General features: G+C 34.5%; 3 protein-coding genes across 4 annotated transcripts in view; 1 reads left to right on the top strand and 2 right to left on the bottom strand.

The window, feature by feature from the left end:
- Nucleotides 1-730, bottom strand: part of Ho (Heme oxygenase) — a 2,380-nt gene extending 1,650 nt beyond the window's left edge. The window contains exon 1 of the mRNA XM_014418846.3: nt 594-730. Coding sequence (XP_014274332.1) covers nt 594-693 — 100 coding nt within the window. The 5' untranslated portion in view covers nt 694-730. The remainder of the gene's footprint in view (nt 1-593) is intronic.
- A 130-nt stretch (nt 731-860) lies between these two features.
- LOC106679588 (exosome complex component RRP43) lies at nt 861-1,823 on the bottom strand. The gene has a single exon (XM_014418834.3). It carries the CDS (start codon nt 1,740-1,742, stop codon nt 864-866), a length of 879 nt encoding a protein of 292 aa, XP_014274320.1. The 5' UTR covers nt 1,743-1,823; the 3' UTR covers nt 861-863.
- Nucleotides 1,824-3,782: 1,959 nt separating this feature from the next.
- Nucleotides 3,783-20,225, top strand: part of LOC106679414 (leucine-rich repeat-containing protein 9) — a gene marked incomplete at its 3' end in the record, with an annotated part of 43,596 nt that continues 27,153 nt past the window's right edge. For both annotated transcript variants that reach the window (XM_067046356.1, XM_014418564.3), the window contains 10 exon segments: nt 3,783-4,037; nt 4,138-4,278; nt 4,357-4,491; nt 4,571-4,750; nt 7,252-7,407; nt 9,690-9,818; nt 12,109-12,239; nt 14,459-14,660; nt 16,875-17,023; nt 19,614-19,749. In XM_067046356.1, coding sequence (XP_066902457.1) covers nt 3,831-4,037; nt 4,138-4,278; nt 4,357-4,491; nt 4,571-4,750; nt 7,252-7,407; nt 9,690-9,818; nt 12,109-12,239; nt 14,459-14,660; nt 16,875-17,023; nt 19,614-19,749 — 1,566 coding nt within the window.

The following is a 20,225-nucleotide window of genomic DNA, read 5'->3' as shown; positions in this document are numbered from 1 at the left end:
AAATAATATATGTATGATGAACAGGTATCATTTAAGTACATTTACAAATCATTTAATATATCACAATAAATGAAAACTGCTTTATACCACATTCATGCTCACTTTTTTATATAATATTTTAAATAAGTAAGAATTTTCAATTAAATTAAAAAAATTACTAATGAGAATATAATTACTTTCACAATAGAGTAACTAAAACGCATTCATATATTAATCAAATGTTTAGTTAATTTAAGTCGTTTACATCCAAAAAATCAACCAAATCATATAATTTGAACTACCTTTAGGCACTTTCAGCACCTGAAAATGACTGTTTTGATAGTTTAAAACTTTTGGGCTAAACAATACTTTATTCTTAAAAGACAAATTTGTAAATTTACATAAATAACTAAACTCATCAGAAATATGAATATTAAAGAAGAAATGAATTGAAATGCACGAATGAACTTTGGATTACAAAAATTTAATAATATAAAATTGGAAAAACCTTAATTAACTAGATATAAGATTGACTTTGATGATAACAAATTATGTAATGATTGTGCATTATTTATAAATAACTTTCTGATTAAATTATTAAAAAAAATACTAACCAAAAGCTAATTTTCCATTGACTAACATATCACTAACAGAATGTATTTCTCTGGTAACAAGTCTGAGTTGTTTGTTAAAAGGAATTTTGTCTTCAGTCATTTTCAATGTTGTTTACTATCAGAATCACAAACAGCACAATAACCTCAAGTAACTATAACCTGGACATAGCCACTAGCACATTCAATAAAACCAATGCACAATCACAAATAATAATTTAAATTGAGCACAAACAACTTTCATAAAAAAAAAAAAAAAAAAAAAATTTAACTTCAGTTTATTGATTTTTCCTTTTTATTTATCTTATTGCGATGATTTTCAAGAACTTTGTCTAGTGCTGCTTTCATAATTGAATATCTACTCTTAGCCAAATCTGTACAACCTTTCAACTGTTCAAATGAAATTGGGTAGCCTCCTTGTTTCTGTATTACTTTCACATTGTCGTTATCGATTAAAATATTGAATAACGATCTGCAGTAGCGCTCTTCCTTTAGTGATGGGTCAGCGAGTATTATCTCTTCAAAAACACCAAATGTTGTAGAAATCGGACAATCCTTGATATTCAAAGGTTCTTTCAAGTTTTCATTTATAGTAAAATTGTGTTTTTCCAAACAGAATTCAAGTTTTGGCAACAATACTGTTTTGAGAGCCATATACACTGCTATAACAGCAGCATCCCACAATCCCCCATCATAATTTAAACACAGCACATCAATATGGAACACCCAGACTAGTTCACCTTTAAACACACAAAGTTCCTTCGGGTCAATAATCTTCATTCCTATGAACAGCCTGTTGAGGAAACTAGTACACAACTTCATACTTTGCCCGAGATTTCTCTGATTTGAATCTGGACAACTGATGTCAGGTATTTTAGTGTTGATTTGAATAAAGCCAGTATCCTGAGACTTGCGCTGAGGTTTCCTGAATTCACCTCTTATACCACATAGAACTGTAGTATTCCCTATCTTCACTAATGCAGAACTAAGACACTTAGATAAAACATCAACAGAAACAACACATGGCCTGTATTCTAGAAATCCCCTGTCGTTTTGAGGTCGAATTCCTTTAGATAAATAATCTTTCAGGTACTTTTTCGGATTGATGTTTTTGTATACTTGTTCATTAGTATGAAAATCGCAAGCAGCCATGACTTAAGCTAGAGACTTGTAACAACAAAATTCAAATCTTTAACAGTCTTTGGCCACATGAAGAAGGTAACACAAACAAACTGTTATTCCATAGAGCTTTTATTTCAACTATCGATTGCTGAACCTCTAAGGACTATTTTGTATATTTATTACTTTCTAAATCATAAGCTGTCATTAGAAATAATTTTTTAACATCTTTTTTTTTTCTTTAGATAACTGAAATAATGTAAAAAGGTCTGGTTGGAGTTAATGTATCGTGGGTGGGAAAGTGCCAATATCAGTTGCACAACTTAGTCGTATTACAGCATAATCAAAGAGAAACTTGCGGGCATGATTTAAAAGTTGTACAACATAGTTGGTCCGTATATGAGAATGTACAATATTCAAAATATCTCTTTAAGATCTAGGTATGTTCTGCCTGCTTGTTCAAAGGCGTTCATTAGCTGTCATTTAATCCCTCAACTCAGTATTTTTATTTTCAATTTAAGGAGTAACGTTCTTGGTAAACAATATCGTCCATACTAAAAAATGTCTATCATCATTCGGTGAAGTTTCCTTTAGTAAATTTTTATGTTGTATCTATAACCTTCCCTCAAAGGGGAAAAGTGTTCATGTGTCACGTTTTCCCCCATTCTAGATAGTTCAAATGCTTGGTAAATAGAGAAAGATGTCGACATCCATGCTTGTGAGTTCTTTTGACTTTTTCGGCTATCACATTCAACTTACGTTGTAAAAATTAACACAATAAAGATAGGCGAAGAGAAAGGAAACGTAAACATTAGCAAAGTAGGTGGTAGATGATAAACATTCATAGAAATCTTACTACAAAAACCTATAAATTTAACTATCATTCTAGATATTTTATCAAATACTTGTTAATTTAATAACCCAAACATATAATGTCTTTATAATTGTATATCAGTGATATGTTCACACAAAAATAAACCACTAAAGTTAATTAACAAGATTTTTCATTTCGTAAATTATATAGTACAAGCTGTCCCATGTTTGTGGTAACGGGTAAACAAAGAGTTTTAAGATGTTTGTTTGTTATTCATTCGAATTTCGAAAAAGACTGCGAAGTTGAGCAAGCATAATGAGGCTCCAGATTAAATTATTTAAGTATTTTCATTAATAAAGCTGAAGGGAGTAGTTCAGTGAGTAAGGTACTGCGCTTCTATCTCCTGGGCCCAGGCTCGAGTTCGTTTGTGGTACATAATTATTGTGTGCGACATCAGCCGTGGTTTGATCCTGAGACCACACCCAACCTCTATAAAGTGGTTACCCTCAATTAAGGGGAAAACATGGTGGTTGGGCATGATCTTGACCAAATAACCTCATAGCATTACTGTTGCATAAGAAGTATAAATATTACTCCCTGTCCAAGTACAGAACTCAAAACCCAAGGATTGATGCAACACAGTTTTTTTTAAACAAGGTTAAAAAAACTTTTCTTTATCAACCAATAATGAGTGTAAGTCGGTAGTTGAGTGCCGGAGGATCTTGAGAGGGGATATCACGTAGTGCTGCAATGGGTTCTTTCGCACTGCCAAATTGATGGAAACGAAAAAGCAGATGCGCTTTCTAAGAGAGGCTCTTTCGAGTCCCAACCAAACCTTCCCATACTATATAGCTTAACCAAATGAATGATAGAGGTGAATAAAAAACTCGTAGTTTGTTATGTTAGAGGCATGATAGTGCTGCAGATCGTGAATCATGGGCACCCTTCTTGATGGTACCGATACCAATTTGCGTTGATTTGGAGTGCCTACTCTGCAAGCTTTGTCAGCTCGAAGAAATGACATCGGCACACTTGAAAACTTGTCCATTACCACAAGGCATCAGAAATAATTTCACTATATAAGAGACTATGGGTGAACAAAAAGTAAATTATATTGGGCTGCACCAACACGGATGGCAGAAATACCTCGTATTTTGGCGTAATAAAAAAAGTAATGATCAAATCCAATTAACCCAACTAGGATTTTATTAAATTCAAGTAACACGGATACATGGGTTACTTAAAAACATGTGATTATAACTAAATCTATCAATATTTTTAAGTGTCTAATATCCCATTGAGAATCGATGGACTTCTCTTCACGCAGTACAACCAATTTGCTCTATCCTTCCTTTGAATACATTCATAGTAAAATCGAAGAACCTATTGACTTAGATTCACTAAACACAAACTTGAAAAGTTTAGTCATTATTGGGGAACCATTATATGCCGTACCAGACCTAACAAGTTTCAAAGATTTGGAAGATTTATGGCTTGTCGAATGTTCGCTTCATGTAAGTAATATAACTAGCTACACAAAATCTTCGACTAACTCAGCATTGATTGATTTATTTGGAATCTATTAAAAACATTTTGAATTTATTTTCTCAGTAGAAAGGCGATCAAGTACAATATGGCAGATATTTACGAAACTTACATTTGTCATCAAACACTCTCACCAAGATACCCGACGTTGCTAATCTCCGTCATTTGAAACAACTATGGCTTCCTGGAAATTTGATAGAAAGGATTTATGTAAATTTTACTGTTCTCTTCACTTGAATGATTCGAAGGATAAAAACTGGTAAAAAATAGGCATTTTTAATGTTGCAGGAAAATGAACTTCCTCCTTCGTTGGAAGATTTGAATGTTGCCGAAAACAGAATCTCAACGATTGAAAATTCTTTTCAAAACTGTTGCAACTTGGAAACTTTAAACATTTCCGCTAACCCAATCCAGACCATTTTTGTAGGTGACTTAAACTCGTATATCTTCATTAATCCATTACTTACTTTTACAGTAATTTACATTAATTCTATTTTAACAGGAATTGTGCCATTTAACGAAGTTGAAACGCTTGAAAAATCTATGGCTATGCGATCCACTTTTTGAAATGACTTCTCTTACAAGATTGGTTAACTTCAGAGCTTTTGTTATCAATTGTCTACCGAATCTGAAGCGGTTGGACTACTACCCCATCGATGAAAAGGAAACTGAACTTTCCAAAGTAGTACAATGCTATTATAATGTTAATTAATGTTATTAAAGTTAAAACGAAACCTCCCGTTTCAAGATTCTTGACAACTATCTAGACTAAGGACCTTTGAATACTTTTTATAAATACTCTGTTATCAACCTAAGCAATCCTGACCGATAGACTTTTCAATTAGCTTTGATTATATTGCAGGTAACGATTGTCCTCAATGCACACAGTGTGCTGAAATCGGTTGATAGGTGTTGAGTTACAGCCCATGGAAGCAGATCCTTTTTTAGATGGATCAATCAGTGTCTACACATTTCTTGTTATAAGGATCCTTTCAATAAATTCAATCAGTAGGCTGATGGCCCAGATTTATGAACGTGCTTATCTTAAATTGTACACTTTTAACATTCCTTAAGACAAGTTTTGTTTTAAAACGCTTCGTTTATTTTTAGGAATACATTAGGAACACAGAAAAAAAGCGTAAATTTTGTTATGGTAAGTGTTTTAAATAGTAATGGCTAAGAGTTGCGCGCACTTTCAAGTGTCGACCATTGGAACCCGCTCAGTTCGCCAACCCCGCCGAAAAGACTCAGGGAGAAGTTCAAAGCTCATCTTGTAGCAACGTATTTCAATCAAACTTGTTAATTAATTATTATTGTGTATATAAGTATATAGAATTGTGTTACTCTATGAATACTAAATCATTTAGTATAATATCAATAAAACTAACATCAACGTGCCTGGAAGACCTCGTTCTGACACGACCAGCTCCAGAGGACCCATGACGATCATCGTCCATTTTGGAAACTGGTCAGGACATTTGTCATCAACTGTCCTCTGTTCATCTTACTTCTAGGTGTGACCTGTTGACATCTGGAGAGCAGGTTGTCCTGGCCTCAAGTTGATCGTAGTGTCTTTAATCAAACTGGGGAAGAAAGGTGTCTTGCCAGAACACAGTCGCCCGATCAGTCTCTTCTCTCACACGAGCAAGGTCTTCGAGCACCTTATACCACTATTTTAAGGAACACTGCAGAGAAGTCGATATAAAACTCCCTTGAGCATACAGAATTCCTACGAGGTGTCCCCTGCGAACCTCTGGCGAAGCTTGGAGCGCACACCATAGAGCAGATGAAGAAGAACTGCACAACGGCCTTCATCTCTCTGTATTATAGCCAGGCCTCTGACAGCGAGATAGGACATCTACTGTCGTTTTCACGGCACAACTAGTCTTCCTCAAACATTCACATGCAATGGTAGGGGCCTATCCCAACGAAATCGGGGTCCACGCCTCCTTCATGTATGCTAAGTAGGCTCGCGACCATGTATAAATTACTTCTGCCAACATTGTAGCAGTACTGGAGCTGGATGGAATCAAACGGAAGCCGTTGTCATATTCTTCCAGAAGAACAAGAGGAGAAGACTGCCCCGGTGGTTCGTCATAGGCGGCGAAGGCTGGAGAATCTCGAACACCAATCTGTAGCTTGGCGTGACACTGGACAACATTTAATACATGTATAAATTATTGATAAAATCTAGAAGATAGGAAAAAATCCTAAGATTGTTGTTAGTTACTGAGCGGTTCTTGATGTACTTAAAAGGTATTTTTTAGAGTCGTTAGGTCGACATTCCTCCACCTTCCTTTCCTAATACGCAGGCTGGTGTCCTAATGTAACTTTAGGATGTGTTGTTAATAAACAACACATCATAAGTTGTTTAGTTTTTCATGAACTTGGTCGTAATGCTGCAAATCGTAGTTCTGTTATCTTCTCGAAGAAACCAGCATTCTTCATCTTCTAATAACGGTAAACTTTGGCGTTTTGCAATGACCTATAAGTACGATTGTATCTCTTCAGAAAAATTGGAGTGTTACTCTAATGATATCAGTAACTTTAGGTCCTTCTAGAGAGCCGTCAATTGAAACTTCATTGGAAAATGTGTATTAGCTATATATATATCGGAAAAAACGCAGTATTTTCGATTTTACTTGGAATTGAGACGAAAACGGAGAACCCGTGAAAAGATAACACGAAGCTAAAAAAAATTAAATAAGCAATATATAGACTCTTTGTCAGATTTCCAATTCTGTATTGAACAAATAAACACTTTTTCTACAAAGTGTTTCTAAAATTATTATACATACCAGATAGATCCATTGGGTTTTTTTTATCTAATATTCCATTGGGTTTTATTTATCTAATATTCCAATCAAAAGTCCTTCATAAAATAGTTAATGCACCATTATACTTAACAAATACTTCATTACACAACTAGATAATCAACTGTTTAACACATTGCCAGAACATTTTAAATTAAGAACTAATATCCTTCAAAAATTTTTACAGCCTACCCCGATTACGCTTTAGGCGGTAACAAAAGGATTATTTAATCCATTATTAGAGTTTTAATAAAATGTCTACGTTTTTTTTGCAGATCGTATATAATTTGCATGTTAAATGTCATTAGTAATAAATAATCTAAGAAGTTTTAGATAGCTAACACTTTCAATTAATATATTTCTTTTTCAGTTATTTTTTGTTAATAAACACAACCATTACAAAATGCTTTCGATGGACACTACTTACAATTACTACTTGAACCATGAAGAAGAATACCAAAACTCATCTTACGAGCTTCAGAAACTGAAAAGAAATTTGTACGTTTTAAGCCTCAATGAAGAGAAGGTATCTTTCGTTCATCATTTAGATATTTATTTATTAAGGTGGCATCATCGCCATGACAGGTATTCAAGTCTCCAAAGTCTGCCGAAGAAATTCAAATTAAGATGACGGATCTTTACGAGAAAATTAATTCTCAAATATTGTTGTTCTTAACGTTTGTTCGGTTTTTGGCGCGCAAATCATTAAAAAGTATGACAAGTCGTGTACTTATTTTGGCCATGAATGCCTTTAGGTAACGTAAGTACCCGTTATGAATTAATTTTAAAAATTTCATATGTTACAAAAACCAAAAAAAATTACCTCATCCGTTAGGAATTCTAGAATTATATTCACTTGAGGAATACTGCAGTTACAGAATGCGGCCACAGAGTAATATTAGTAAGATATACTTTATTTATATGAGTGGAACACACAGGTTTTATGACATACTATGTACAACTTAAACTAATATATACCACATGCCTCCTAGAGTACCCTTCGACAACTCCGCTCGACTACTCATCTTTAACTAATCAGCAACTGATGCTTATCAATGACATGATATTTCTTATATTCTCACATAAGGAGGGTGAGAGTAGGTTAATACAAGAGGGGAGGGGTGTGATGCCCCGTTCCGTCCTCGGCTTAGGCTTCGTCCGCGCTCTCTTGATCCTAAGATACCAAGTATTCGGTCTATATCCTGCCGGAGATCCCTTAGGTCATCTGTATAGTCACACGATTGCTTATCCACTGTCTGTCTCGAAGTGGCCGGTCGGGTGATGGTGTAGGCATCCGTCGGCGCAGATACTGCATGGATTTTGTCTGCTATAGCAGCCACTTTCTCCACATCTTTTTGTTCTGTGGCGGCCAATATTGGTTGGAACCTTGTGGGTAGGTTTTTCAGTAATAATGTTCTGATGAACTCTGCGTTCACGCAGTCTCCAGCTAGTTGCTGCATCCTTCGTAGTAACTGTGACGGGGTTTTGTCTCCTAGCGGGATGTCTTCTAATAGTTTCTTTATCCTTATGTTTTCTGATTCTCCGTAGGTCTGTAGTAGCCTGGCCTTCAAATTTTCATATGTCTGCTTAAGAGGATCCGTAATAAGGTCTTGCACGTGTATTAGTCCTGATCGATATTCGGGATCAAAAGTTGGAATTTTATGGTGCTCGATGTGACCATCGAAGTTGAGAATACGGACTAGCAGGTGGCGAACCATAGCACGGGGTTGTTTCTCCAGAACCGTGGTATTCTTGATACTGGGCCTTGGTATGCTTCAATTTCCTGAGGGTCCCTTCTCTGTCCTTGTGTCTCTTCTCTTTCCGTCTCTGAATCTCTCTAGTTATTTCTTGTTCCTCCTTGAGTCTTCCTCTGGATCACGTCGGGCTTCTCTTCGACGGCTTGGATCACGTCGGGGTCACCACTTGTCGGGGTTGTCTGGTCTTAGGCGGTTCTCCAGCCTGATATATACTTTACAGAAGGCCCACGACAAGGCGTATTCATTAATAGGTTAGAAAGGAAGGCCGTGCCAGAGGATGAGCCCTGGACACTGACTAGAGGTAGAGGAGGTCTAGGTGAGAGTGTCTGAGGCAGAGTAACAGTTCTAGTTGCCGAGATGAAGCGGACTGACCAGTAAGCTGATTAGGATAGGTGCAGCTCTAGTTGCCGAGATGAAGCGGACGGACTTGAGCCGGGGAGAAACGGGAAATTACACTGGTTGCCGAGATGAAGCGGACGGACCAGTGTAACCGTTAAGGATTAGGTTACAATCTTAGTTTCTGAGATGAAGCGGACGGACTAAGATTGCTGGAGAAAGGGAGAGGAGATAGGCCATCGTCTAAGGTGAGCATAATAAAAACCAACTCTTGCGAAAATAGATTAGCAATGAACTTCTCTATCTCAAATAGAGTGTAAGCCACCAGTGCTATGACTAGACCCGGGAAAAGGCTTGATTTTACGGATAAATCCCGGTGGCAATTGAAGGCCTCATGTGATCGGTTATCACTGAGAATTCACTCTTTTAACTCTACTTGAGAAAGTTCCGTAGAATCTTTTTGCTCAATCTCTTTTTATTTTATAATTAACATTTTACATATTACATATTAACATATATACATTTATACAAGAGATCGTATTTTTATAATGATAAACTTATATACAATTATACAGCTTCTTAGACGCTTGTAGTGCTGGCCCCTGGCGGGTTATAGCGGCACTTCGTGCTCGCTGACTGCCACAAATATTAACAATAATTTATTTAGAAGTTTTATATATATTTTTAATAACTTGTTTCTATTAACCTGTTATAGGCTAAGGGTAAGGAGGACGATCATACCCTCATGTTGATACAAAAGCTTCGGAAACATTTGAAATATCGAATCAATGTTTGGGAAAATAGAAGATTACAAGCTGAGAATGAATTGGAAGAACAAAGAAAAGTAATTGATAGAACAATAATCTAGCAGCTCATAATATTTCATTTGTTCCATTACAATCCATGAAAGTTCAGGGGTTCAGTATATTGTAAACAAGTACTGTTTCCAGAACAACCGTATGTTAGGGCATGATGTGTTTAAGATCACTCACTCAAATTCCAGATTTTCCACAATTAAGGGTACTCACTTTATAGAGGCTGAGTGTGGTCCAAGGGTCGATCTACTGCTGATGTTCCAGATTGAATAATTATGTACGACACCCGAACCCAGAAATTAACATAAGTAACACATCGCCTTACTCACTGAGCTGTCCCGCTTCAATCCTTTCGTCCTAGCATTATCTGACCTTCACTGTAATTACAGGTACATAAGTACTGGTTTTTAAGAGAGAGGGGGCAGTTCGGGTGGTTTACATGTTGTGATAGGGAAGTGTCGTATTGGTGATGTTAGATATTAGATGGTCCTGAGTTCCAACTCCAATAGAAGATGTTAGGTACTCCATTCCAGAAGGCCTCAACAACGCTTGTTCATTGGATTGAGTTAGCAGGTTAGGGGATAACTGGACAGGATGAGTCTTTCAGGTATGAGACGTAAGCCGCTAATGGGAATATAAGTCCTTCGGGTACGAGCCGTAGGCAATTTCCTGATTCGCAGGGTGCAATTTACTGGACTGATGATTGAAACTTACATATGGAGTATGTAACCATCAAATAATATCAGCTTAGCAATGCTCCTTTTACACACAGCACCATATTTATGAACGTTCGTACAGAACACTTTACTAAAGCTTTCTTCCACCAAGTATATCTTTAGCTTCTGTCGGATTTAAGTAATCCGATTTTTACCATTATTTATTGGTTTTATATAAAGTCGGGGTCGGGGGTCTCATTTTATGATGCCCCCCTTTCCGAGGATACCGGAAGGCCCCGAAGACCCTGCGACTGCAATGCCGCCCCAGCCTATGCACTATGCAAGCTACGACCTGGCCTACCCCTACCATCACGCCAGAGTCCAGGACACGCTGGCCAGCCTCTGAGAGAAAAGGACGTCTTTTCAGACACCAGGCGAGTACACATTTTTTTCACCATTTCGCCCATAGCACACCTAGACTAGGAAAGCGACTAGGGTACGTCACTGCGGCGGTGAAGACGTCACCAGATAAGCACATTCCATTAGTCTATGATACCCCACTCTTCTAATTTATTTATTGAGAATTAAATTAAAACCTAACACACTAACATCATCTGCCCCTCCAGGGATTAATACTTTTTATGAATAAAGGAAAATATATGCATGCTAATTAGCGGAAAGTCTCACTCGCAGACTGGTGTCTGAAAAGACGTCCTTTTCTCTCAGAGGCTGGCCAGCGTGTCCTGGGATCTGGCGTGATGGTAGGGGTAGGCCAAGTCCTAGCATAGTGCATAGGCTGGGGCGGCATTGCAGTCGCAGCGTCTTCGGGGCCTTCCGGTGTCCTCGGAAAGGGGGGTCATCAGAAAATGAAACCCTCGACCTCGACTTTATATAAAACCAAAAAATAATGGTAAAAATCGGATTACTTAAATCCGACATATCGCCCACCTAAATTTGGCTCAGCCGGATTTACAAATTGAAAAATACAAAGAGACGGGGAAGGCGCAGTCTGCCATAAAAATAAATAAACAACGTGGGCGCCTACGTTTAACTGTACCGAGGTTGTCGGGTTCTCGATTGGTCCGACTCTTACATCTTCCCGTATGAGGAGCGAGATGGCGGTGAACGCGCGAAGTACGCATTTAACAAAATTGTCTTCTCAAGACCAATTACTTTCTTAGAAAGAAAATCGTACTGAAAGTTTATACAACGAATAACAATAATCTTGTTAAAATGCGCTAGAGGTGAGCATTTGAAGGAATCCTTAGTAATGTTATCCTTAGAAACATTCTTAAATACTTCTGTTAAAGATCAATGACGCATGAGTTCGTATGATATATCTCTTTGTTTTGTAACCTCTTTGTTTCTGTTACTTCTCTGTTATGTTTTTCTGTTGTTGCTTTCAGAAGTGTCGCTTTGTATTCAACCTGGATCAGATTTCCTTTATAAAAATTAACAAATTCTTTACATACGCATGTATATATATTTTATGATGTATATTCAAATTCATATTTTAAAAAAAATACATTTCACGTTCACTGAATTCTTCCTCAAAATGAACTCGAGACTATTAAATAAATTCCTATATTTCCTCTATTTCAATATTTCCTCTAACTTCTATATAACTTAAATGTTAAAGTTAGATGATTTTATCTCGTTGCAGCTGCATATACATCAAATTGAAGTCGAATTGGCAAATTTTGGAAATATTAAATTTAAGATGCACAACAAAAACTCAAGTGTTGCGAGAACTTGTGAAAAGGTTTTAAACAGCTTCATATGTAACCATTTGAAGTAATTATTTTATATTGGTTTCTTTTGCAATAGTATAGGTTATTTAATTAAATATAAAATATTTCTACTGACTACGTAAATTACATTTATTTATTTCATAATTTAGTTTATGTATTTTTATCGTGAAAAATTTTGAATTATGGATTTTGATGGAAATACATATTTGAGTCCTCTCCCCCCCTCCTCCCCGAGTCCAAAAAAACATAATCTCGCAAAATGGTCTGTGTGTGTAGCTGTGAACAATCTAGCTGAAAAAAAAAATCGTAAGAAACTAAAATTACATATTTGAGTCAATGTATGATGTGATTGCAACTTCGTCGCTAAAATCGACCCACCTGAAGTTCCACCTTATAGAATCGACAATTTTTATAGAATCGAGTTTGTTTTTCTCGAAAACGACTCTAACGATGTTGTTTAAACTCGCCATGCCAATGTAGAATCAAATGCTTTGATTTTGTATATTTGAAAAAATAAATAATAACAAAAAGTGGTCTGTATAATTATTTATTTATGGCGCCAATTGAAAATGAGATGCAATCTATGCTAGAAGGCTTCGACAATGCATGTTCAGTTAGTTAGGTAGCTGGTCAAGAGCCGAAACGAAAGGAATTTTTGCGGAAACTTGTTCTAGTGAAAATGCAAGGCATTAATCCTATAAAGTTATTTATACTTTATATAGAGATAATAGAGATACTGTTATTAAAGTTATTCCTTTGGAGTTTAACCCTAATAATATTTTTAATTCATGATGTAATTTTGTTATAACCATATTAATTATAATTTTTTTTCGTAAGTCCTTGCAGAATAGTAACTTAGTGGAGTGCCTTAGGGAACTATGGTCCTAAAGGGAATAGCAAGTCCTATAGGAACTAGCTATAGGTCCTTACGAAAGAAAGAAAACTGCCTGTAGTTTTTGCAATGGTTCACCTTCCGAAGGCAATAGTAGGAAGCTGTAACCTCTTGCCAGTTCTGGTGCAAAATCTTTTATATGCGGATGATGGAGTACTAACGGCAGACTTATCAACGAAAAATAAATTAAAATCTGTACCGCTACAACCCATGAAGGGGTTCAGTACTTTGTAAGGGAGTACTGTTAATAGACCAACGGTTGTACAAGGAGGTGATTCGGTCAGAATCACGCTATTTGTATATTAAAGTAACTTTTAATCTTAATTATGAGAGATAGTTGACCGTGGATGATAAATGAGGAGAAGATGGTTGGGGGTGCGGTCAATAAAAAACACAAATAAGTATGATTAACTTATTTTAATGTGCCGACGTTTCGGCTAGAGTTTCTAGCCTTCTTCAGGGCTAAAAACAAAACAAGATAACAACCACAGTAAGTATAGAAAAATATAAAAAGAAAGTATAAACAGAATAATTTTACACATACAATGAATAATTTTACAAAATAGAATTGATAAAATGAAGTGATGAGAGAAGCGGGCAATAAAATGTATACATAGGTAATTGAAAATAACATAACAATACAATAACTTACTTAAGGAAATGAAATAAAAATAAAGTTATATAATGCAAATAAGTATGAACATATTAGTTATTATTAATTTAAAATTTAAATATGAAAAGGAAATGAAAATTAAGAGGAAGAAAATATATGTAACAATAATAGATGATAAAGAGGCAAATTATAAGTATAGTGTACAAAACTTATAACGCGGGTATAAAATAAAGAAAGGGGAAAGAAAACAAAAAAGAAGAATAAAAACGAACCTGTTCGCTGGAAGATCGAGCGCCTAATAATGGTTACAGCGCAAATGGTGGTCAAACTCAGAATTAAAAAAGCCGTTACACCAATGACTAAGTGTTTTTTATAAAGAAAACGTTAAGGGAGGGTGAAAATAAAAAATAAAAAGTAGAAAAAGTTTAGAAGAAGAAAGCTTAGTTAATCATACTTATTTGTGTTTTGCATTGACCGCACCCCCAACCATCTTCTCCTCTTTTAATCTTAACATTAAAAAGTTGATTACTGAATTATAATAGTTTAAGTAATTTAAAATTTTATTTTGATACTTTCGCACTGCACCGTCGGCAACATATTCTCTTGTTGTAAGTTAAAGCCTCCACTATTATTATTACTGCTTTAATATAATCACAGCTGTCGACGGTGTAGTACTCAAGTCTCTTTATTACTTGATAACGAAAATTCACTCAGATCTAAGATCATTAACTTAATTTTTTTTCTATCATTTTTGCAGAAACATCATAGATTCAATTGAAGTCATATCCGTCACTCAAGTCCTGAGAGCAGGGAAATGCTCATTGAAATTTATGCCGCAAAATTGCGAATTGACACCAGACCAGATCTTAGAATCTCTTTACATACTGTGTGAGCCATTGTATGTTCAAGATTCCTACGAACCATTTTTTAATTATGTTCAGCAGTCGCTTTATTTTCAGGTGCTATTTCAAATCTTTAAACTAAGTAGATACTGTCACTAGTAATGATGAGGAGCTCAAGTCCAGCAAGAGGGACTATTGGTCCTTATTGGGACTATTGGTCCTTATTGGGACTATAGGTCCTTATTGGGACTATAGGTCCTTATTGGGACTATTGGTCCTTATTGGGACTATTGGTCCTTATTGGGACTATTGGTCCTTATTGGGACTATAGGTCCTTATTGGGACTATTGGTCCTTATTGGGACTATTGGTCCTTATTGGGACTATTGGTCCTTATTGGGACTATAGGTCCTTATTGGGACTATAGGTTCTTATTTGGACTATTAGTCCTTATTGGGACTATTTGTCCTTATTGGGACTATTGGTCCTTATTGGGACTATTTTCCCTATGTCAAACCTTTGTGTTGATTTAATGCTATTCTTGTATATTAATACATTAGGGGTATTCATGATCATTGGTTTAAAATGTCAAAGTGTATTAAATGGAGATACATATATCCTTCTGTTAGTATGTTAAAACGATATAACATTTAATATGATACAGAGTCTGTTAATGGGTATACGAAATGGGGAATGATGCAACAGACGAGCTGAGCCATACACCATTTTTTTCTGCTGCATAATCAAGATCTAACATGTTAGGGTCTCTTTATCTATGTTGAGATATGTAGAATAAGAAAATTCTATCGATTTTATGTTTACCTATCAATTTATTTGAACTTTCTTGATTTCCAACATGGTACCTTTATGTGTTGAGATATGTAGAATATGAAAATACTATCGATTTATTTTAACTTTTCTGATTTCTAACATGTTAGGGCCTCTTTATGTTTTGAGATTTGTAGATTTCTTATCTTAGTTAAAATAAATCGATACGCGATCTTAAAATCCATAGTATTTTCATATTCTACAAATCTCAAAACATATCAAGTGACCCTAACATGTTCGGGATCAAGAAAGTTAAAATAAATCGAAACGCGATAATTAAATCGATACGCGATCATAAACCGTAACATGTTAGAAATCAGAAAAGTTCATATAAATATAAATCGATAAGCGATCACAAAATCGATATCTTTTTCATATTCTGCATTCCTCACAACGTACAAAGGTAACATGTTAGAAACGTAACATGTTAAGCACAAACGTAACATGTTAGAAATCGGAAAAGTAAAAATAACTCGATACGAGTTCTTAAAGTCGATATCTTTTTCATATTCTGCATTCCTCAAAACGTATAAAGGGACCGTAACATGTTAGAAATCAAGAAAGTTAAAATAAATCGATACGCCATGTTAAAATCTATAGCATTTTCATAATCTGCATATCCGAAAACCTAAAAATTGATCTCTATGTATTAAATAAAAAAAATTAAAATAAATCGATATGGGATCTTAAAATCGATAGCATTTTCATTTTGTACTCGTCTGAATATGTGAGATAGGTATGAATACCCTCATACATTAGAAATTGAAGGTGGTAAAAAAATAAGTGAATTTAAAAAAAAAAAATCAAATGTTTATTCGAATAATATGTATTCGACTAATTTTGTATTCGAATAATTTTTCATTCGACTGATTTTTTATTCGATTGAAATAGTATTTTAAATATTCGAATAAAAAAGCATTCGGATTATTTAGTCGTATTTTTATTCGAATAGAAATTTATTCGTCTCTCGTCAATCGAATAAAAACTTCGAATAAAAAAGTATTCGTCTCTTGTCAATCGAATAATTTTTGCCTAACTCTGTGTTTAGGCAACCACTTGGTTCCAGAAGGGGAGGTTTTTATTTTTTTTTTAATAAGCTGGTTAGCTTGTCTAAGCTCAACTCATACCCTCCAGTTCTTCTTTCTTATCGGGATTCATCTATGTCCGCCAGGCCACATTGTGCTCTTGTTTTGAGAGACCTCATGCAAGTTCTGACCCTCTGGGAGGTAATTTATTATTCATTCTTGCAAGTTCATCATTCTGTTAATTCTTTGAGATCTGAGACGCAGATTAGAGGTTTCCAATGACTGCTTGCACTCTCCTGCCAGTGTGGATGTTACTTTACCATCTAAATAGGTATAAGTGTACCAAGAATCAAATATTTTGATATATTTATCATTCAATAATTATATCAATTTATTACTAAACGAAAAGAATAATCAATATTAACAATATTTATTTGTTTATCTAAGTTTTTTTTAACCTCAATCTTATTTTCAAACAGGTCGATGAAATAAAGTATACGGTTTCGCAATGTATTGGTAAAGCTGATTCTTCATCCTTCGATCAAATTTACAATATCAATAAAGATTCTGATATTTGTCAGGAAAGAATACTTGCTCTCGTATTTATGGATGTGGACAATATGAAAGAGTAATGTTAAACATTTTAACATTATTAAGTAGATAGTTGACCGTAGATTAACAAGTAACGAAGATGGTTGTTTTGCATTATTTTAAACACTACTTACATATCTTATCTTTATACATATCTTCTTACATATATAATATTATCTTACATTGTTATCAATCTGTTACTATCTAACCACATGGTTATTAATCAAATTTTTTTTTTTTATTTTCAATTCATTGTTATGTATATTTCCAAATTTGGTTGTCTATTATTTCTTTTTAATTTTATGTTTCTCTGAATGGTGGTTGTTATCTCTTTTTGTTTTATAGCCCTGATGAAGACCTGAAAATCATAACGTTGGCACGAATAAATAATTTGTTATCTATTTGTGTTTTGTGTTTTTTGCAGACTGTACCTGCTGACCCGACCATCTTCTCTACTAACTTTTTTAAATATTAGGGGTATTCATGATCTTTGAAATAACATTTAACATGGCTGAGAGTCTGTTACTTGGTCTGTTAAATGAAGATGACGTCACACAATAGACCAGTTGAGATCGCCGCCATTTTAGTTGTTGTGACAGCTCAGTTCTTTCGTGTGTTTGTGATATTCATATCCCTGTTATTAAACCAGAATGGATAATTTTAATGATACATTTGAGAAAAAAAACAGTAAAAAAAAAACAATGTAATTTCATTCTACTATCTGAAAATTTGTAAACGCTCGCCAGATAAAAATCTCACTATATGAACCATGTAATTATTCTTAGGGACATATGTCCCAGAATAAAGTTATTTTTTCATTTCATTTCATAAGCTAAACTTTCACACAAATTCCACTTTTCACTCACTCTAGGCATGTTGTAATTAATTACTTAAATCAAAACTGAAGTAAACAATAACATGAGGCTCTGGAAGGAATGTTATAAACATAAAGGCTTATAAAACAAGTTGCTGAGAAAATCCGCTAGGAGCTCTTATGCATTTATCATTTAACATGACTTCAAATAGGGCTGCTCACAATCTTATACTTATAACATTTAACATGATAAAACATTTAACATTTAACACAACATCATGAATACCCCTAATATCTACTGTTATGTTATTTATTTTTTGATTTTTTACAATTTGCAGTCATAATATTTTCGTTTTCATTACTTAAGTTATTTGAATACTCTTATATATTTTCGTTTATTTAATAATGATAATTTATTTTCTATTTTAAATAAAAATAACAATAATAACCAAATTTTCGATCACCTATTACTATTTTATTAAATTTTAAATAAATTGAATGTGTTTTACATACATCAAATTATTGGATTCATAGAGAATCGATTTTAGAATGTATCGATTAATTAGATCAACCTTTAATATATCAGAAATTAAATAATATTAGGTTTATTTAAAACAGTTAAAATAAAATTGTATTAAATTTTGACTACAAGTTTTTATTATTTTGTGAATAAAAATTGAAATCTGTACCATTACAACCCATGAATGGTCAGAGGTTCAGTACTTTGTATGGAAGTACTGTTACTAGACCAACGGTTGTGTAAGGAGGTGATTTGGTCAGAATCACGCTCGACCGTCAGATTTTTACCCAATTTATGAGGCTGGGTGGACCCTAGGAGGGCTCCAGAACCCACAGGGTTGACTCATGGCTACAGTGTAACAGAAAACAATTTTGATTTAAAATATGTGAAAACGTTTATAAAAGTGAACAAAGTAAATTACAGAAGATAAAATAAGATGTACAGTGAAACGTAAAATTAAATCAAAACTATAGACAGATTTAGATAATTAATGAATGGAAATAATAACAAATAAAAAAGTAGATAAAAAATAAAAATACAGTACACGTAAGACATTTACCTTACTGAATGCAGGTGAGCACAAGAATGAAATTTAAGGTGGGATTAGCGGTTAACTAAAACGTTACATTTAAAAGCAAAGAGATATAAGATAATATTAAATCAAAGTTAACATTAGAAAATTTAAGAAAATCATAAAAATAGGTAGAGATCAAATGATAATATATATAATTCAAATTAAAATCAGTACCGCTATAACAATTCAAGGGTTTGGGGTTCAGTACTTTGAAATGAAGTACTGTTACTAGAGCTAAGCTTGTGCAAGAAGGTAATTTAGTCAGAATCAAGATTGAACGCCTGATTTTTACCCAATTAATAAGGCTAGGTGGACCCCAGGAGGGCTCCAGAACCCCAGGGTTGACTCATGGCTACAGCGGTTTTCTGTCTTATTAAAGTTTCTGCCCAGGCGAATTCGACGGACCAGGATGCCACCGCGCCTCCTATCGTAGTTCAGATGAGGCTGTCCTATGAATTTCTAGTTTATACATATATATAATGGGGGTGAAATTATATATGGATAAAATAAAAAAAGAAATAAAATTAAAAGAATCGATAAGATAAATTTAATATGGGGAAGAAAATAAATGGCAACAGTTAATATTTTTTAATTGTATTTTACTATAGACGTAAAATATCACTATTACATTAATAATATTTTTTTCTATGAATTTCTATATCCTTTATAAATGACATTATTAAAGATAATTAAAAATCATCCTTCAATTATTTACCTAGTGCCAGCAAAGAATCAGAAGTTACTGACGTTATTGAAAAATGCTTAAACAGTAGTAACAATTGTGAAATATATAATGCCGCTTATAAGCTAGTGGCCAATCCCATTCTCCTTGTTGAATACAAATATATTACAAAGGTATTGTTACTTTCGCTTACTACTTTCTTTCGTTTTTTTTTTAATATCCCATTTCCAGTTTTATTTTTATGAAACTCCAACAAATCCCATCAATTTACTTTTACCCTACGTTGTAAATCTACTGACTGCCCTACAGTATACTTCAATAATGTTGCCCTTACCCCCGTTCAACAGATCCGCTACCTTGGACTACATCTGGACAAACGACTAGCCTGGAATCCTCACACAAGACTGAAAAGACAGGAAACTGCACGTCGATTTCGACTATTAAAGCATTTACTAGGCAAACGGTCCAAACTTCCAGTTCATTACAAAAGACTCAGCTACATGACTATTATAAGGCCTATTTGGACATACGGAGTTGATCTTTGGGGCTCCACTAAACCTTCGAATTCCTCTCGTATCCAATCCTTACAATCCAAAATCCTTCGTAAAATCCTAAATTCTCCCTACTTTGTCACGAATAAAATCATCCA

The sequence above is a fragment of the Halyomorpha halys genome, unplaced genomic scaffold, assembly GCF_000696795.3.
Source record: "Halyomorpha halys isolate HHAL.00 unplaced genomic scaffold, Hhal_1.1 Scaffold13.1, whole genome shotgun sequence".
Classification (NCBI taxonomy): domain Eukaryota; kingdom Metazoa; phylum Arthropoda; class Insecta; order Hemiptera; family Pentatomidae; genus Halyomorpha; species Halyomorpha halys.
The sequence above is the reverse complement of the archived record's forward strand: the minus strand, read 5'-3'. Positions and strand labels throughout refer to the sequence as shown.

Excerpts from the sequence above, each read along its gene's own strand:
- LOC106679588 (XM_014418834.3), bottom strand. The coding sequence starts at position 1,742 with ATGGCTGCTTGCGATTTTCATACTAATGAACAAGTATACAAAAACATC.